General features: G+C 39.9%; 1 protein-coding gene across 1 annotated transcript in view; it reads left to right on the top strand.

Moving 5' to 3' along the window:
* Nucleotides 1–14841, top strand: part of LOC129092822 (calsyntenin-2-like) — a 165182-nt gene extending 150341 nt beyond the window's left edge. The window contains exons 13-18 of the mRNA XM_054600852.1: nucleotides 1451–1680; nucleotides 7348–7518; nucleotides 7659–7804; nucleotides 9504–9627; nucleotides 14210–14394; nucleotides 14577–14841. Coding sequence (XP_054456827.1) covers nucleotides 1451–1680; nucleotides 7348–7518; nucleotides 7659–7804; nucleotides 9504–9627; nucleotides 14210–14394; nucleotides 14577–14801 — 1081 coding nt within the window. The 3' untranslated portion in view covers nucleotides 14802–14841. The remainder of the gene's footprint in view (nucleotides 1–1450; nucleotides 1681–7347; nucleotides 7519–7658; nucleotides 7805–9503; nucleotides 9628–14209; nucleotides 14395–14576) is intronic.
* The last annotated feature ends 2377 nt before the right edge of the window (nucleotides 14842–17218 follow it).

Here is a 17218-nt window from a genome sequence, read left to right as displayed (position 1 = left end):
TTTGCATTCTGATTGGTGCACTTGTTACTTACGGACGGAGCGATTTCATTGTATTTTGCTCCTCTGTTGCCCTCTGTCACCCTTTGCTGCTGTGTATCAACTGGATGGCCCTTACAGAAGACCTTCTCTCCACTGAACAGGGTTCAGCCACGTTGAGGGAATGGTGATGAAAAAAGAGAAATGCACTCAGCGACACTTTCGTTCACTCACAAAGGACAACGTGGGTGACACAGTGTGTGTGGAGGATTGTAGTCAATGCCGTGGTATTGTGAAAGGTTTCAGTAATAGTCACCAAAGAAAAAAAATCATTTTGCCCTCTCAGTGTAATTATAACACTAGACTTGTCCATCTGTGATGTGTCTGTTTTTTTCTTTTTTCTGTTTCTATTTATGCCCAAAATTGCCCTTGTGGATTAATAAAGTTGTATTGTATTGTATTGTATTGTATTGTATTGTATTGTATTGTAACACATAAATAATGGTTCCTTCTGAAAAGCTGAGGCTCTACCCAGAACCATTTGCTTTTGAAGAAAGGGTTTTTTTCAAGAATTGTTGACACCCCCTAAAAATTGTGATTGTGATTCATCATTGTTGTGAGTTGCACAGCACCACATCAGCACCAGCTCTAAATAAAACCCTTAGAATATAAAATTCTAAGGGTTACCCTTGGTATGTAAAAGGGTTCTCAATAGAACCCCCTCTCTGGAAGGAACCTCCAGAAAATGTGGGGAAACCATTACACCATAGAAGGGTTATCTTTACGACCTCTCATAGGGGGTTCTGGATGGAACCTTTCACAGCTGGTTCTAGGTACAACCCTTTATGTTGGGTTGTAGGTCGGTATTTCTGAAAGGGTTCCAGGTGGAAACTTTACAAAAGGATATACCAGGAACCAAAAAGGGTATTGCTATGAGGACAACCTCTAGAACCCAATATGGTTTTAGTTAGCACCTTTGTTTCTAAGAGTGACCTACATACATCCGAAGGAGAAATTAACTTTATTTGGGTTCTTAAGAGGGTGCAGCTGCTAATTAGCATACGAGAAATGAGACAGTATTTAACATGAATTAGTTCTTCTAGAGTAGTAATTAAACAGTACTACTTTTTCAGTAATACATTCCTTTTTCCTTTTAGGTCGTAAGAAGGTAAACATTTAAGGATTAGTTCCACATTTTTGGAAATACACTTGTTTGATGAGAAGATTGGTACCACTCTCATATATGTAAGCTATACATGAAGCTATCACCAGCAATTAGCTTAGCTTAGCATAGAGACTTGTTTAGCATAAAATTAAATGTAAAAACAACAAGAGTTGCTGCTGGAACTATTTAGATATATCATGAAATATCTTCATCTCCTGGTTGAACACAACTAATAAAGTCAAAACAAACACCAACCCATTGCAAGCTTGCATCCAGCTCTAACTCTTCTGCCTTTCTCCATCCCTCCAGGTGTTTTGGTGAGGACACATGTATCACCATCCCAGACATCGATGCGGTGGTGATGGTGTTGCAGCCTAGTGAGCCCAGGATAACCATCACGGGAGTGGAGAGACTGAATCGGCCCGCCTCCGACTTTAAGGCGCCAGAAGGCACAGCTCTGTTCCAAGACCTCCACATCATCAGCACAGTCACCAGGGCAGACGTCACCACACATCACACAGGTATGGACCATCACACAGGTATGGACCATCACACAGGGTGGTAGTCTTATGATATGGGTTCTGTCATACTTAAAGCAAGTGAAGGAAATCTATGACAACTTATTCAGGTCTAAAAATGTTGTTCATATGCTCGTGAGAACAACAGTAAATTTGCAACCTTTCGAAAAGCAGTTGGTGGGAAGCCAGTGAAGGTTTTTGTAGCTTATTGCATGAGTATCTTTACAGAGAACATTCCCAGTGACAATCTCAAACTCCAAAAGGTAGGCTACGAGTGTTTCTCACAAAGTCGGTGATAGGTTCCTCCCTGCAAGTAGAAATCTGTCTCGGCTAAATATTTCAGCAGAATTTCATATTGATAACGTTTTCAGTCCCATAGCCATGCAGTGCCACCTGTCTCACTTTAAAAAAAACAAAAAACTTCAGAGAGAACCTGAACAACGCATCTCATGAGACTGCGAATCAGCAGCAGGAAGTATTTCTTTCATCTGGTACGTCTGTGCGCATGCCGCAAACTCAAGAAAAGAAAAGTTGTACTTTTGGTCTAACACTGCCTGATTCTCTTACTTGATGGAAGTTAAGGGTATCAAAACACAACTAGAGCAGTTACTAGTGAGTCTGTCAAGTTCACAAGCAAGTATTCAAATCTTCACTTTAGTCAAAGTATCACTACACACAATACAATAATATCTTACAGGAAGTTACAGGAAAGGTTAGAGCGTCTTTATCTTCTATAATGTGATGTATATCTGAATATTTCAATGGAATATGTAGGCTGGTAAAAGAGGTTTAAATCCTTCAGACTTGATGGGATCTCCCAAAACTGAGTGTTGCTTAGTAAATAGGGCGGACAATATAAAGCTGTAGAGTGCCGTTGGCCTCCGCCCATTTCTCACCTGATGTATTATATCAAAAGACCTAAACCACATTCCTTTAAATGTGAATAATGGTTAACAAATGCTCTGCAAACTAAGATCTAAATGCACATCTCTGACCAATGATAACACTCTGCTAGCTACTTACAACCCATGAGCTAATAATCTTCAAATGTTGCACAAAATCAATTTCCGTTGGTGTCAATTTGTCCCAGTAGCCAATTACAAAATCCCAAGAAAATAAATGTCTCTATAGTCCACCATTATAAAAGGCGTCTGTAAAACCGTTGACAGGACAAACACAATCTCTGTCAGTAATTTTCACTCAAGTGAACTGGCAATAATATTTGACTTTGGCATCCAGTTCTTGTATAACATTCATGAAAAATAAATGTTTTTTTTGTTGTTTTTTTATTACATTTTTGGCATATAACAACTGAACAATTTACACAAGGACACTGGTGAAGGAGTACAGAAGTAAGTTAGCCAAAATGCACCCAAAGTATTAAAGTAAAACTACTCAATATGCAGCAGAATGGCTCCTGTCAGTTTTACATTATTAAAGATAATTATAACTGATGCATAAATAACTAAGCAGTATTTTAATTATTTAGTTTGTCTACTTTGTTCACAGCTGGGCAGTTCAATCTTTGACAATGAATTATTGATTTTTTTATACACTGACGACACGTTTTCTACATACGTATATCTAAATAGGTGACTACAGCTTTCATATAACAAATGAAATGAAGTACATTCATTCCTTAAAAATGTAATGGAATAGAGGGGGAAATTAGCATTAAATGAAAGAATACCAATTCTTAAAGTGGCCCTATTATGCTTTTCCACTTTTTCCCTCTTCTTTAGTGTGTTATATATATGTTTGTACATGTAAAAGGTCCGTAGAGTGTAAAACCTGAAGTCCACGTCTAAAAGGAGTTACCCTCCCCCTCAGAAGCTCCTGAGCTGCCTGAAAAGGCTCCATTGAATTCTCTCCTTCACTTCCGTAACTTTATGAGGTCACAATGTAACTTTATGAGGTCATAATGTAACTTTATGAAGTCATAATGTAACTTTATGAGGTCATAATGTAACAGCGCTACAACGGAGCATTTCAGAGAGAGGGTGAGAAGAGGTGCTGCAGGACAGCCAGGATGAGAAAAACAAGGAGGATTATGGGCATTAACGCATGTAAACATGTTGTAACTGTAACTTGAGATAAAAATATGCACCCGGAAAATAGCATACGAGGGCCTGTTTAAGTAAATGTACCATGGGATCGCACATACAGCTATATGTGCCCCTTCTTACCAGCAGTAATCTACAGTGTAAGCAGGAGCCTTCTGGTCCATGCAGCTCTGCTAGCCTCGCCAATACGTTGAGTCAATTTCCTGCTGCAGAGTTCCTCCACTCTCCTATCTGTCCCCACGCGACCACATACACCCCCCCTGCTGAGTAAGACTTCCACCTACCACAAGACTGATTCTCGGCTCAGGGGTTTGCACAGCCTTGACCGGGGCCAAATGAGCATGACATTTAAATCCCGAGGGGCTCAAGACTTGTCCAACGATCCGACCACCGAGGCAGGTACAGCCCGGGCCCCCCCCCCAACACTGCCGCTCGCAGCCAATTAAGAGCAGATAAGCAGAGCATAGAGGGAGGTTTTTAGCCCCTCCTTTGCAGAGCGGGAAAGTGGCATTGCTTTCAGAAGTCGGTGGAGCTCTTTCTCCTGGTGAAATGGAGACTGCAGCTGGGGGGAAGAGATTAGCTGGGAGCCAGAGAAAGACACAGAAATGGAAAAGAAAGAGAGAGAGAGAAGAGAGATGAGGAGAGAGAGAATGTGTGTGGGAGAGGGAGGCACGATGAAGTTCCATAATGAACAGATTTTGTGTTCTCTCGGGGGTTAAAGGATTCCAGATAAATCACATATTTCTTTTTCAGGGCAGGCGGTAGGTTTTCTTTTGGACCCTGTTAATCAACCCCTCGCCCTTGTCTGTGCTTTGTCTCTCTCTGACATTCGTCTTTTCATTGAGCCTGCTCAGCTGCTGCCTCGTTCCTCTATTCATCTCATAATACAGTATCTTTTCAAGGCTCATTCGGATGCCTTTACTCAAAGTCAAGGTCATCAATTCTCTCTTTGGACTCATCTTAAATGCTCAACATTATGACCCATTTGCTTCAATGGTCATTTGCTCCTCTTCTGCCTTGCTCCCATTTCAGTGTCTCTCTCCATCTCTTTTCTTTGTAATTCTTTCTAGGGAGTCTAGCTCTGTTTTTCATCCCACCCGCACTGTAGCTCTAAGATCAGGCTGCACAAAAACAGTTTCTGGGACAGTCCTGCACTCACGCCGTACAATTAGATTGTTCAAGCTCTACTGTACTTTTTCAGTTCTCCATTCATGTCAAAGCAGAATTTAACACCAAGCAGAGCAGCGTGCCCACCAGATTGAGGCAGTAACTTTGACAACTACAGCCATACATAGTTTGGAAGCAATAAAAAAAAGAAACATCAATAAATCCTTCGTGCCATTTACAGGTTACAGCATGAGGTCTGCAATGGGAGAAATAAATCAAAGCTTTTCATATTTGGGAAGCTATGGTGTATTTTAAAGTGAGACTATGTGACTTTTTGTGGCCACAAGTTTTTATTATTGGATAATGGCACGTTAAAGTTCTCTCCATTTTTTTTCTTGACTTAGTTTGGAATTGCCTTAAAGAGAGCATCACAATGCAACCTCACTGAGTGAAATGAAACCTGTAAGTGGAAACAGCAACAAAGTTTTCATTATAATGTGTTTTCTTTTTGTCTGAAAATGCTGTTTTACTTGTGATAAAACTACTGAACTGTTCATCTGTGATGTGCTAAAATATATTGTTGCTGAAGAGAAGAATCATGAAATCAGCCAACTGACTCCTACAGATGCTGCACAAAAGTATTTATCTAACGTTTGCTAACATTTGCCACCATAAGCTGTTGGTCTTACTATTCCAACTAAGTCTGTAGCAGCCAAACCCCAAAATGTATTGATTAAATAACAGCATGTGTATTTAAAGCTGCATTACAGTAGCTTATTTTCAATCATTAACTATAACTATAATTATTGATGGTAAGGTTTCCTACAACTACTGAGGGAAATATCTTGCTAGCTGCTAAAGACTCCACCTCGAAAGCAGAAAACAGCTTCCTGCAATGAGGTAACAGAGGCTAAAAAGCCACGTAAAGCCACATTAAAGTGTTTCCATGTAATTCCCAAGTTTCATCCTCTGCACTTAGAAATGAGGCCAACAAGGAAGTGCCAAAAACTTCAGTTCTATGAAGGGCCACTTAAGATTGGCTCCAAAAGCGGGTCAGTCTACATGGACCCAACGTCCAACTTTATAGCAGAAATAAACATCTACAGGATGGTACGGAACAAAAGGTTTTGATCTTTCTAATATTCCTTTTTCATGACAGGAAAATGGATATTAGCCGTTAAATTAAGGCTTACAGTTAGGCATAATTAAGGGCACGGGTGCTTTGAGTGACAGGTGGGTACCGTCTAAGGTCGCTAGCTGCTAGCTGTCTGCTCTGCTCCACCAACGATTCCACCCTGTTATCCTATTTTCTTAGAGTTATGCTCTGTCATCATATTGCATACAGTCAATTGTAAATCCCTTTTCACTTAAAGCAACAACCCCCAAACCAAAGAGCACCAATGCCTTCCTACACATCTATAACACTGAAGAATCATCTGGGACACAACTATTCTTTCTACTAGCTCTGATCACTCCATCTTTTCTCCACCTCATTTCCATCTCAACCCCCCTAGAGAACCTCGGTCCAGACACATACACCACATATTTGTCTTTCTCCATTGGGAAGCTGTTAACTGGGCATAGCCGGTTCCCCTCCCCAGGGAGTGTACAGTGAGGCTGAGACGGCTGGGCTGCAGAGAGAGAGGTGGAGGCTAGTGCTTAGCAAACTGTCGAACAGCCCCAGCAGCCACCCAGCAGTGCTGTGATGGGAGCTGTCTGAGGGGACTTGTTACCACGGCAGCTCACAGCTCAGTCTGTGTTCGGAGAGTTGATGAATAATTGGAGCCTGGGTGTAGGTGCAGGTGTGTTGTGTTCAGTACTGTTTCAATCACGGTTCTTCCAACTGTTCATAAATGTTTTGTCACAGCAAAAGCAATTAGACTGCAGTGGGAATTATTTGGCTGATGCAATTTTCTGGTTTATTTTAAAGTCGGTCGTCTCTTTTGTGTGGGTTTTTAATGTTCCTATGCTGTTTTTTGAAGTGTGTGCTGTTTCGTTTTTAAAAGTCCTATTCATACGGGACTACATCACCACGGGACCTCATGCATTTTAGAAATTAAGATCCTTGGATTGAGATCACAGACAACCTTCTGCAATTATTATATATTACTAGAGGTCCCATAGGTAATGTTTTTCACTGCCATCTTGGCCAGGACCCCCTTGGAGGTAATTTGCAACAAATTACAGACGTGGTAGATTTACACGGGATTTAGATCACAGACAACCTCTGCAATTATTACAATTTACAAGATGTCCCCAAGGTAATAATACGAGAACTTAAGTAAGCACACAGGTGCAGAAAAATGGTCTTCAAGAAAACTGCAACTCAACAAAAAAATGACCTAAAATCTAAGTTTTAATGAAAGCAGAATCTCTGGTAGTTCTCTGTTACGACTATCAGATTGTGTGTGTATTTATGTGTGTGTGTGTGTGTGTGTGTGTGTGTGTGTGTGTGTGTGTGTGTGTGTGTGTGTGTGTGTGTGTGTGTGTGTGTGTGTGTGTGTGTGTGTGTGTGCAGCACGTCGACCCGGGACGATGGAGGAGATTATCCATAACTTGGACTACTGTGATGTCCTGGTGTTGGGGGAGGAGCTGAGGCCGGAGCAGGAGTCCCTCCAACTGCATCGCAGCGCTCTGCTTGGAAAACACCTGGACGCCACTAACTCCACCTCTGGCATGTCCATATATGGTAGGTAACTATGGTAACCACACGAAAGCAACATGCGGTGTGTTCTAAGCACGACAACACTTGGTCAACAACAACTCTCACTTTGACACTTTCATCGATTCACAAAAAGTAATTTCAATTTTGGATTTTTTTCCCCAAAGGTGTGGACTCCATGTCCAACTATGAACAGGTGATCCGACAGGTGCGTTACTATAATTGGAGGCCCGAACAAATAACAGAGAGAAGATTCCGCCTCACCTGCTCGGAGCTCAATGGACGCTACACCAGCAATGAGTTCAACCTGGAGGTCAGTGTGAACTACAGCGCGACTGATGTGGGTTATTAAAGGAAAACAGATGAATAATTTCATCTTTCTTAAGCATTAACTGATTCACAAAATTCACAAATGTAAGGCTTTGCTTCTGTTCTTTATCATGCATAGTGTTTTTATCAATATATTTAGGTCTTTGAAGTTGAAGATGTTTAAAAGGGCTCTGGAATATATTTCATAAACGCACCCTTTTAGAGATTTATAGCAAAACAAATCGTCTGCAAATGAATCAAAACTGAAAAAATTTGAGCTGAGAGTGATATTGTTAAGATTTATACATCATTAAAACTCACTTTCAGTGCATGTGCACATGTATCTGGGTATCTGGTGTAGCTGCCAACCCCAAAACTATGAAATAAGATAATCCAGTCACTTTCTAGCGAGCTGCCTAGATCAGGAAACATGTGATTCAACAAGCCATTCAGATGTATCTCTTCTTTTTATGTCAAATGTAGTCTCATTAGAATACACCGCCCCACATCTGGGTATCTTCTCCCACGGCTTGAGAACTTCCTTTGTAAAGGTTTATTTTTCGCGCAAAGGCAATCAGAGCAGTCTGGGGGGGTTTTTTGGCAGGAAGGCTTAAAGAAACAGCCTCTAAAATAGAGCTTTTCAAACAGAGGGTGAATACAGGAATATTCAAAGAGGCAGTATGAGACAAATAAAGTGTTTTTTGAACATTAAAGCAATGCAAACATTTTCTAGTAGAAACCCCTAATACAAGTATGAACCCGAAAATGAACATATTATGTTCCCTTTAATATTTATATTTGACGCCTGGACCAACTAGTAGCATTATCTTCACCCTTAGTGGTAAAACATATTTTGCAAAATAGCAACCGGAATATGACAAATCCTTCAGTATACCCCAAAAAATATGTAGAGAAAAAAAATGACGTTTAATAAATCATAGTATCGTTTCATTATTTAACAGTAAAATAACTAAAGTTTGATTCACTATCAATTTACCATTTATTAATGATGGTTATCATAATAAAGTGTGACCTAATATTTGATTTAATAATGTGAATTTATTGATTGTCTCAAGCAAACTGTAATATTCACTGTGTGGTACTTACTTTTATTAAAATTGTTTAAATATATTCTATGTTATTGATTTTCTCTCTGTTTACTTGTTCTTATATTTCTTTCCCTTTCCTGTTTCCTTCTTTCTGACTTTGACTTCATCTGTTCCTTCTCCCTCCTTGGTCATATAACTCGAATGGAATTTATGCAAACAACTTAGTTAGATTTTATTTGTCTAATTGCTTCCCACCATCTTAATGTGGATCAGTTTGATGTATCAGCCCACCACTGTTTGTTTCCTCCCCTGATCTGATCATAGTTTGACTTATTCATATATTCTCTGTTTCACCACACATAGTCTGAACCTTGGGGGCTGTCGATGAATCTAGTTTACATTTAATTTTCCTGTATTGAGCTGACCCTGTCCCCCAAAAGGCATAAATTCATTCACATTTCTCCCAGCTTCTCTTGTAAATCTTTACTTTTTTTTCTCTTGTCCAGAATATATCATCTGTATGAGTCAAGGCAAGTTTAGGCGCACAGGTCCTATCCTTTTTTGGGACTGAAAGGAGAGGAATGTAAAATGTCAACTGGGGTGGTTTTTATCTCTGAAAAAACATCACTTCTGCTTTCATCTTTTCCCAACCAGGTGAGCGTACTTCACAGTTCTGAAGCAGGGGAGCATGTCAATCACATGGTGGCCCCGCCTCAGTACATGCAGGTGATCCACCATCCATCCATGATTCAAGACCTGTACCCAAACCACAGCTCAGGTAAGGAAACACATGGATTAGATTAATTATACCTTTATGTTCTGGCATGTCAATACCCCATCCTCTCAGGTCAAATCACACATTACACTACAAGCAAAGCTACGATATGGTAAGGTGGTTATTTATAAGAAAAAGCACCAGTACTCAAATGCCATTGAGAAAGTTTCCACACTGTCACCAGTTCATGGTGGATTAAGTACATTTTTTGATTGCTTTCACACTTGTTACAAAAGATGGTTCATTGTTTCAAAACTCTACACACAAGCTAAATAAGACATAAACTTCTCACTTCTATGTCAAAAAGAAACTCTGCAATCAAAACCGAACAATCCTTTTTCAAAATGGCATTCTTGCAAAATACAATATTTAATAACTCTTTCAAGGCAGCAACAACACACTGATGAACTTTATACAAAACACTGCTGTCTTTAGTTCTTTGTATACTTATGTAATATTCTTGTATAGGCTTCTGTGAAAGATTGTTACAGCATGTCTACTCAAATTTCAATAGACACAAAAATACAAAATAATTACATAAGACAAAATATATAAAGCTGAATTAAATGTTGTTTTGCCTTGGCAGGTTTTAACAACAAAAGAAACGGAAAGAAATGTAGAATTACAGTACAGTAATCAAACAATATGTCACTGTGAACTTACAGAAACAAAAGAAATACAAAAAAATTGCATTGTTATGGATGGTGGATGTTTTTAGGCCACATCACCTCATCCACATCAGAAGCAATATCATCCTCTCGCTCTCTCTCACTCCTTCTCTCACTCTCGCTCTCACCACCTCCACGTTTTCAAAGTTCTCACAAGATAGGTGAGCTTACCTGAGGTCTATTTTTTAGGCTTAGACTGATTAGTGTGTCTGTGTTTTCATGCGCATGAGTGTGTGTGCGTGTTGCCAATTCAAGGTGTGTTTATCATTTTGAATAGAAGTGTTTTCCCAATGATTGCAAGAGATTTCAATCTTGAACGTGTGTGCAAAGAAGTGTTTTACAGAATTGCAGAGAAAACTTGATTGTACTTTTGGTGTCTTTCTTTAAGGCACTGATACAAAAGTTAAGGTTGTGATGCTGCATACACTTTCAGTATGTGAGGCAAACACAAAAGAGCTGTAATGGGACACTGTTAGACGCTGCTGTGGCTGTGAGTTAGTGATGTAAAAAGATGTTACCCCGAAGGCTGAGTTTGCTTTAAGAGATGTGACAGCGTATACCTGTGTTAACACACTACTGGGGAATACAAATGTGACAGAATGCGGACGATGACTTGACAAAACACTGACGGGCACTTTGACACCTTCAGCGGCGGAGGGAGAAGTGCTGAGAATCAGAACCCAGGAGCTTCTATCTGGGCTGCTGAGCCACAGCTGTAAAATAAAAAAAACTGAGCGAGGGCTTTTATGTTAGATATCCATCCCGGGGTAAACATGGCTTGATCCAAGGGAACATTCGGTTTCGCTCTCTAGTTTGTTTATCGTTCTGCTCATCTGACTGCTGCACTCGCACAGCGGTCCTCAGCGTAGAGGCGTTAGAGGCGTAGAGGGCCCCTTTCAAATGATGCGGCGAGCGTATTCCCCTCCCTCGGCGCGTATGAGTGATCTGAAGTAAAGAGAACATGGTGAGGAGGAGAGACATTGGTCTTAATCTACCACACCAGATTTAATTATTCATCAGAGTCTAATGGATTCTACTTAGAGTCCTGGGGAGTTCAGTGGCCAATGCCCAGAGAGTGTGTGTGTGTGTGTGTGTGTGTGTGTGTGTGTGTGTGTGTGTGTGTGTGTGTGTGTGTGTGTGTGTGTGTGTGTGTGTGTGTGTGTGTGTGTGTGTGTGTGTGTGTGTGTGTGTGTGAAAAGGAGGTCAGAGAAGAGGATGAGGGTGGAAATAGATGTATGGCAAAAACTACAAATAAGAAAGAAGACTTATAGTTTCGGCCATGGCATGTAAGTAGTGCATTTGAGGGTGTCAGATGATATCTTGTTGTATGTAGGGTATAAAGTCAAAGGAAAACGTCAAAGCATTTGTGTGTGTGTGTGTGTGTGTGTGTGTGTGTGTGTGTGTGTGTGTGTGTGTGTGTGTGTGTGTGTGTGTGTGTGTGTGTGTGTGTGTGTGTGTGCAAACGCTCCAAGTTACTCTGAAATGGGGCTACATGAAGCTTTGCTGAGAGGAAGATCAAAGGCTGTGTATTTAGTGTGAAAATCTAGGGAACTACTGAATCAAATGATCATCTGAAGAGTCCTTTGTGAGTTTCACTCTCGTTAAACACACACACACACACACACACACACACACACACACACACACACACACACACACACACACACACACACCAGCAAGGCGAAGTGGAGGGAGGGTAGTTACAGAGTAGTCGTGTTATTTCAGAAGGCTGGAGATTAGAGCAGAAGAAGAGAGAAACATTTTAGATCAAGAGAAATCCCTCAATGTATGTTGTGGTTATGCTTCTTAATAGGGCTTATGATACTTCTTTCAGACATGTACTGCACTGGGACCATAATTAAATGTTTAAGTTTTTTTTTCTGTTTTTTTTAAGGATATTTGAAACACTGAAGCTTACACACAGCTATCAGTTAAATTCCTTCTGCTTGTCTAACTCGAATTTGTCTTCAGCCTTTGGCACAGATTCAACTAAAAGTTTAAACAAGAGGCAGATGATTGTGCTTTCTACTGTACACTGGCAGCCATGACAGTTTAACTGAGCCAAGTTTAAAGCAAATAGACTTTACAGAGCAAGGATCAAGAAACAGAATGAAAAAGCTGTTGACAGAATAGAAAAACACAACAGGTGAGATTTATTTATATTCACATTTATCAAGAAAATCAATATTTCCGGTCCTCTGCTTCTTAAAATGCCCTAAAATCACACTGATGTCCTTGTTCACAGTTCATCTAAAGGCTGCCTCGCTCAGTCTACCTCCATAAACATTTCCTTTTCTCCACACCCCAAACAATCTGGCTCGTTTGAGATGAGCCAGGCCAGCGCAAGAATCAATCACCAGCAAGAGACGCACAATGCATGCATGCATTAGGTTTGTGTCCTACTTGATTTCGACTTGATCTGAGGTCATGCACACCCAGGCAACGATAACCTCAAGAGATTGAGGCGGCTGCAGTTTTTAGAAGGCGCATCAGTTGCTCTCCACCAACTGCAAGACCCAGGGCATGATGGGAAATGCAAAGAGCTGAATGGCTCTTAGTTTTGAAACCAACATCTCGTTTTGTAGAAAATGGTAATTTGCTGTCTAATTGTTAAGTTAATTTAATGCTAGATGTATGCTATTAGTCTCATATTATGCAATTAATCTATTAATCTATTTATATGGCAGACATAAAAAAGATATAGGATAGAATACAGTGCATATATATATATATATATATATATATACTTGCAGCAGTGTCACGACCTTGCCCTTGGACACATCGGAGGCCCTGCGGATAGAGTCGCCAATCCTTAGATCAGAGGATGACCCTCCATGTCAAAGTTTAGACCTGAAGTTATTGCAATCCGTCTTGAGTAGACTGAACAACATTCCATGGCAATGAATCAATAGTTGTAGAGATATTTCAGTCTGGACCAAAGTGATGGACGGTCAAGCACACTGACATTGCCATCCCCAGTGCCACGCCGCCAGCACGGCTCAAACAGGAGGGATCGATCAGTTCAGGTACAGAGATACAGTGGAAACAGGCCAATAGTGTAAGGTTTTCAAGAGGCTGACACAGTAATTAAAGATCACAATCGTCATCTAAAGTATGAAAAGAACCTCTTGTGCAATAAAATGAGAAAGAAAAAAGAATAATAATAATAACGTGATATAACAAAAAGCCTTCAATATCCAAGGGAACAGTTGAAAAGAGGCCTCAGCTACAACAACATTAGATAAGAACATGATTCATCTACAGCCCGGCTGGTAAACTTGGGTTATATCTGGGGGTGTGGAGTTAAATAAAACCCGGGCAGTGATGGTCTAAGATGGAAAGATGCTATTGTGTTGCATTATGGGAGGTGTACGGTCCAGCGATCATGAGCTCACCCTTGTTCAGGGGCTATAATTCAGGATGTTCATTATCAGCCTCTGCTGTTCTGAGTTGGACCATTCCTTTTTGTTTTGTTTTCTAAATCGGCCTTGCAAGTACCACAAGCAACGTTTAATAACTGGAGTATCTATTTAAGTGTTTGAAAAGTAGGAATACAAAAACATATGTTCCGACAAAATAATTCTCGCCTGTTGGACGTCTTCGGACCAACACATTTTTAAAGAATAGAGCGAGTACGAGTGGAAAACAGTGTGTGAGATTCCTTTAAAATATAGGAGCCCTTTTTCTATACATGTTAAAAGGTTGTGTAAGGTTATTTTCTTCTTATACTTTAGTTTAGTGGTAGATACCCTTTTATCTTTTAGGGTTATTTCACTCCAGAATCCAAGGGTACAAGGTTGCATATGGAATGACTCATTGAGGCAACGTCCAAGCAGTGTTTTTTTCCTGCCCCTTTCTCCAAACAAGGGTCCATTCCATTTTTTTCACTTCCTGTTCTTCTCTTTTCTTGTTCTCAGCGATGCCGAGTGCTGCCACCGTGGTAATCGTGATGTGTATCGCTGCTCTGGTGGTGGTCGTGGTGCTGGGCATCTACCACATCCACCTGACCCACCAGCAGGACGTCAAGCTGGCAGAGACGGCCAAAGAGGCGGAGGGGACCTGGGACGACTCTGCTCTGACGATCACGGTCAACCCGATGGAGGTAGGAGGGTGGAGGATGCTGAAATGTGGGAAATGAGGGGCTATAAAACATGTTTTTAATGACTGGAATATGAAAAACAGATATGTGCATGATCTGCTTTCACATTAGGAATAAAAGGATAAACTATCATGATGATTTCTTGTTTTTACTACTTATTTCTGATGATGAAACTCTTTGAATAGAACCTGAAGGAGCCTCAGGCTGCAGAGGAGGAGGCCAGTGAGGAGGAGGAGGAGGAGGAGGAAGAAGAAGAGGAAGAAGATGAGGAGGAGGAAGATGATGAGGAGGATGACATCACCAGTGCTGAGTCAGACGACAGCGAAGAGGAAGTGGACGTCCAGCTACCCAGGATGCAACGCCTGAGCAAGAAGGGCCAAAACTGGGACAAAACAACAATATCTTATTGAAACACACATTCACAGTCACTCACACACACACACACACACACACACACACACACACACACACACACACACACACACACACACACACACACACACACACACAATCTGCAACATATCCATACTGAAACCTCGAATCAGATGGTTGAAACAAAAAGACTATGTGATGCTCTAAAAATGAGGTAATATCTCCCCCTACTGGACGACTACTGAAATACAATGCAATGATTTAACCTTCTCAGAAATCCTCCTGTTTTATACAGCTGATAAAAAATAACTGCTCGTAGATCAAATGACTTTCATCCGTCTTAAAGGGACAGCTCCCCAAACTTAGGGCGTTTCCCTCAAAGTATCTCTCTCCCATTACAGTCTACACCACAACTACAATCTTTAGTGAAATAAAGTTGTTTGAATCTCATTTTGTCGATTAAACCCTGCACCGTACATTCAGTTTAATGTGTCACATGTCACACTGATGTCCCATGGAAATGCAAAACAGTCTTTATTTAAGAAAACTGAGTTGCGTAAGTAAAGAAACTGACTATTTTTTTCTGTTTGTATACTTCATGTTATTTATCAGTCTTGATTCTAGCCTACGTGGCAAAGCCAGGTGATTTTTCAGAAATAGCATATTTTCAATGGTAATCAAAAAAAAAAAAGAAAAACAATTATCTGTGTGTCGTCATGGTGAACTAGCCGAGGGGTCCGGGGTTTTTCGGAAAGACAGAGGAGTCTCCTTGTACATTTTTATACGCTCCTTTCTTGTAAATATTGAGTATAGTAGGTGACCCCCCCACCCCACTCCCTAACACCACTTTCTCCACCCTGAAACCTTCCTCACCACCTGTATACAGCACACATGCCACCTCCTCATAATGTATGTATGTACGTACCCTGAACCCTTTAGCCTGCAGGAGTCTTCACTGCTCTGACCCCTCAGTCCTCTGTGTTCGTTTCTCGCTCAGTGTTCAGATCATTCCAGCTGAAAGCGAGACGGGCTTGTTAGGATGGATGTGCCACTGCCTCCATAGACTGGGTCAGTAAAAGCTGCACTAAGTAAAAGATATTCATGGGAATGAAACTATTAATACCACAATCTCAGTCCTACTAGTCATTAATGCTGCATTGCAGAGATGTTATCTCAACTTTGTCCAAGGAAAAGTGCAAAGGAACGGCCAATACCAATAACTTTATTTTAATTCAAACAGTGTGATTATTCTATTTTTTATTTTTTTAAACATTAAAAAAAAATCATAAAATTACTTTATTTATAAAGATCTTTTAAATCAAATATGTAATATAATATAATAAAGAATATGTACTAAGTGGGCGATGTTCACTTGAAAATATACTAAAACACTAAAAGAAATGCAAAAGAATAACAATGCTCAAATATATAAATATATGTATATGTATTCAAAAGAATATATAAAAGTTATAACTAATGCTCAAATATATAAATATATGTATATGTATTCAAAAGAATATATAAAAGTTATAACTAATGCTCAAATATATAAATATATGTATATTTATTTTTGATTATTCAATTCAATAAGAACTAGTATATACCATATAGAATTATAATAAATGTACATTAAAGCTCTGCTTATATTTCAATGTTACCAATGGATCAAGAGACTAAATGTTAGATGAGGTCTCTTTGGTAGTGATAAATCCACAGAGAGTTATCACCAACTCTTCAGTTCTCCTTCACCTCTAAAGAGCATTTTTATGTCTTTCACCTTGTTTTGGTTTTATAACTCGCCACTTTAATGTTTTGGTTCAGTCTCTCATCGACCTCTATTCCATTTCCTCTAATGAACCCACTTAAATCTACCTACTGAGCACCAAACAACAGAGAGACAAGTTCATCGTGCGAAGTAAGCTGAACAATTAGCAGCTAAAGATCTAAATATTTTTCCATCAGGACAGAGCTACACGGGAACATATATTGGACTAGAAACACAACTCCAAAGCATGCACTTTAAATCCTACAGACATCTGATTATGTCCATAAACTCCTAAAGTACAATTTTTGTAATTTTAATGATAATGGTGTATACTTTAAGTAGCCAGCTAATGCCGACAAATATCACTGGCACAAAATTAGCTGTCCCATGTTGCAAAATACTATTTCTATTATAAATGCTAAAAAAAAATACGAATTCCAGTTATTTCTGATAAGAATGCAAAGATACTTTACACCTTACCTTCAAGAAACTTTTCCAACTCCTAACTTTGAATGAAATGCAGCATTAATGAAAAACATGTAGGTCTACAGTGATGTCCCCTCTTTGTTAACAGCAATTGGTAGGTTGTAACTTTAGATAAAAAGTGAGAGACAGGTGAATGCATCTGGCAGCATCACATTTTAAGTAATCAGAAAAAAAAACCCCAGTCAAAGGTTTCTTCACCTTGAA

Source organism: Anoplopoma fimbria, chromosome 1, assembly GCF_027596085.1.
Source record: "Anoplopoma fimbria isolate UVic2021 breed Golden Eagle Sablefish chromosome 1, Afim_UVic_2022, whole genome shotgun sequence".
Lineage (NCBI taxonomy): Eukaryota > Metazoa > Chordata > Actinopteri > Perciformes > Anoplopomatidae > Anoplopoma > Anoplopoma fimbria.
The sequence above is the reverse complement of the archived record's forward strand: the minus strand, read 5'-3'. Positions and strand labels throughout refer to the sequence as shown.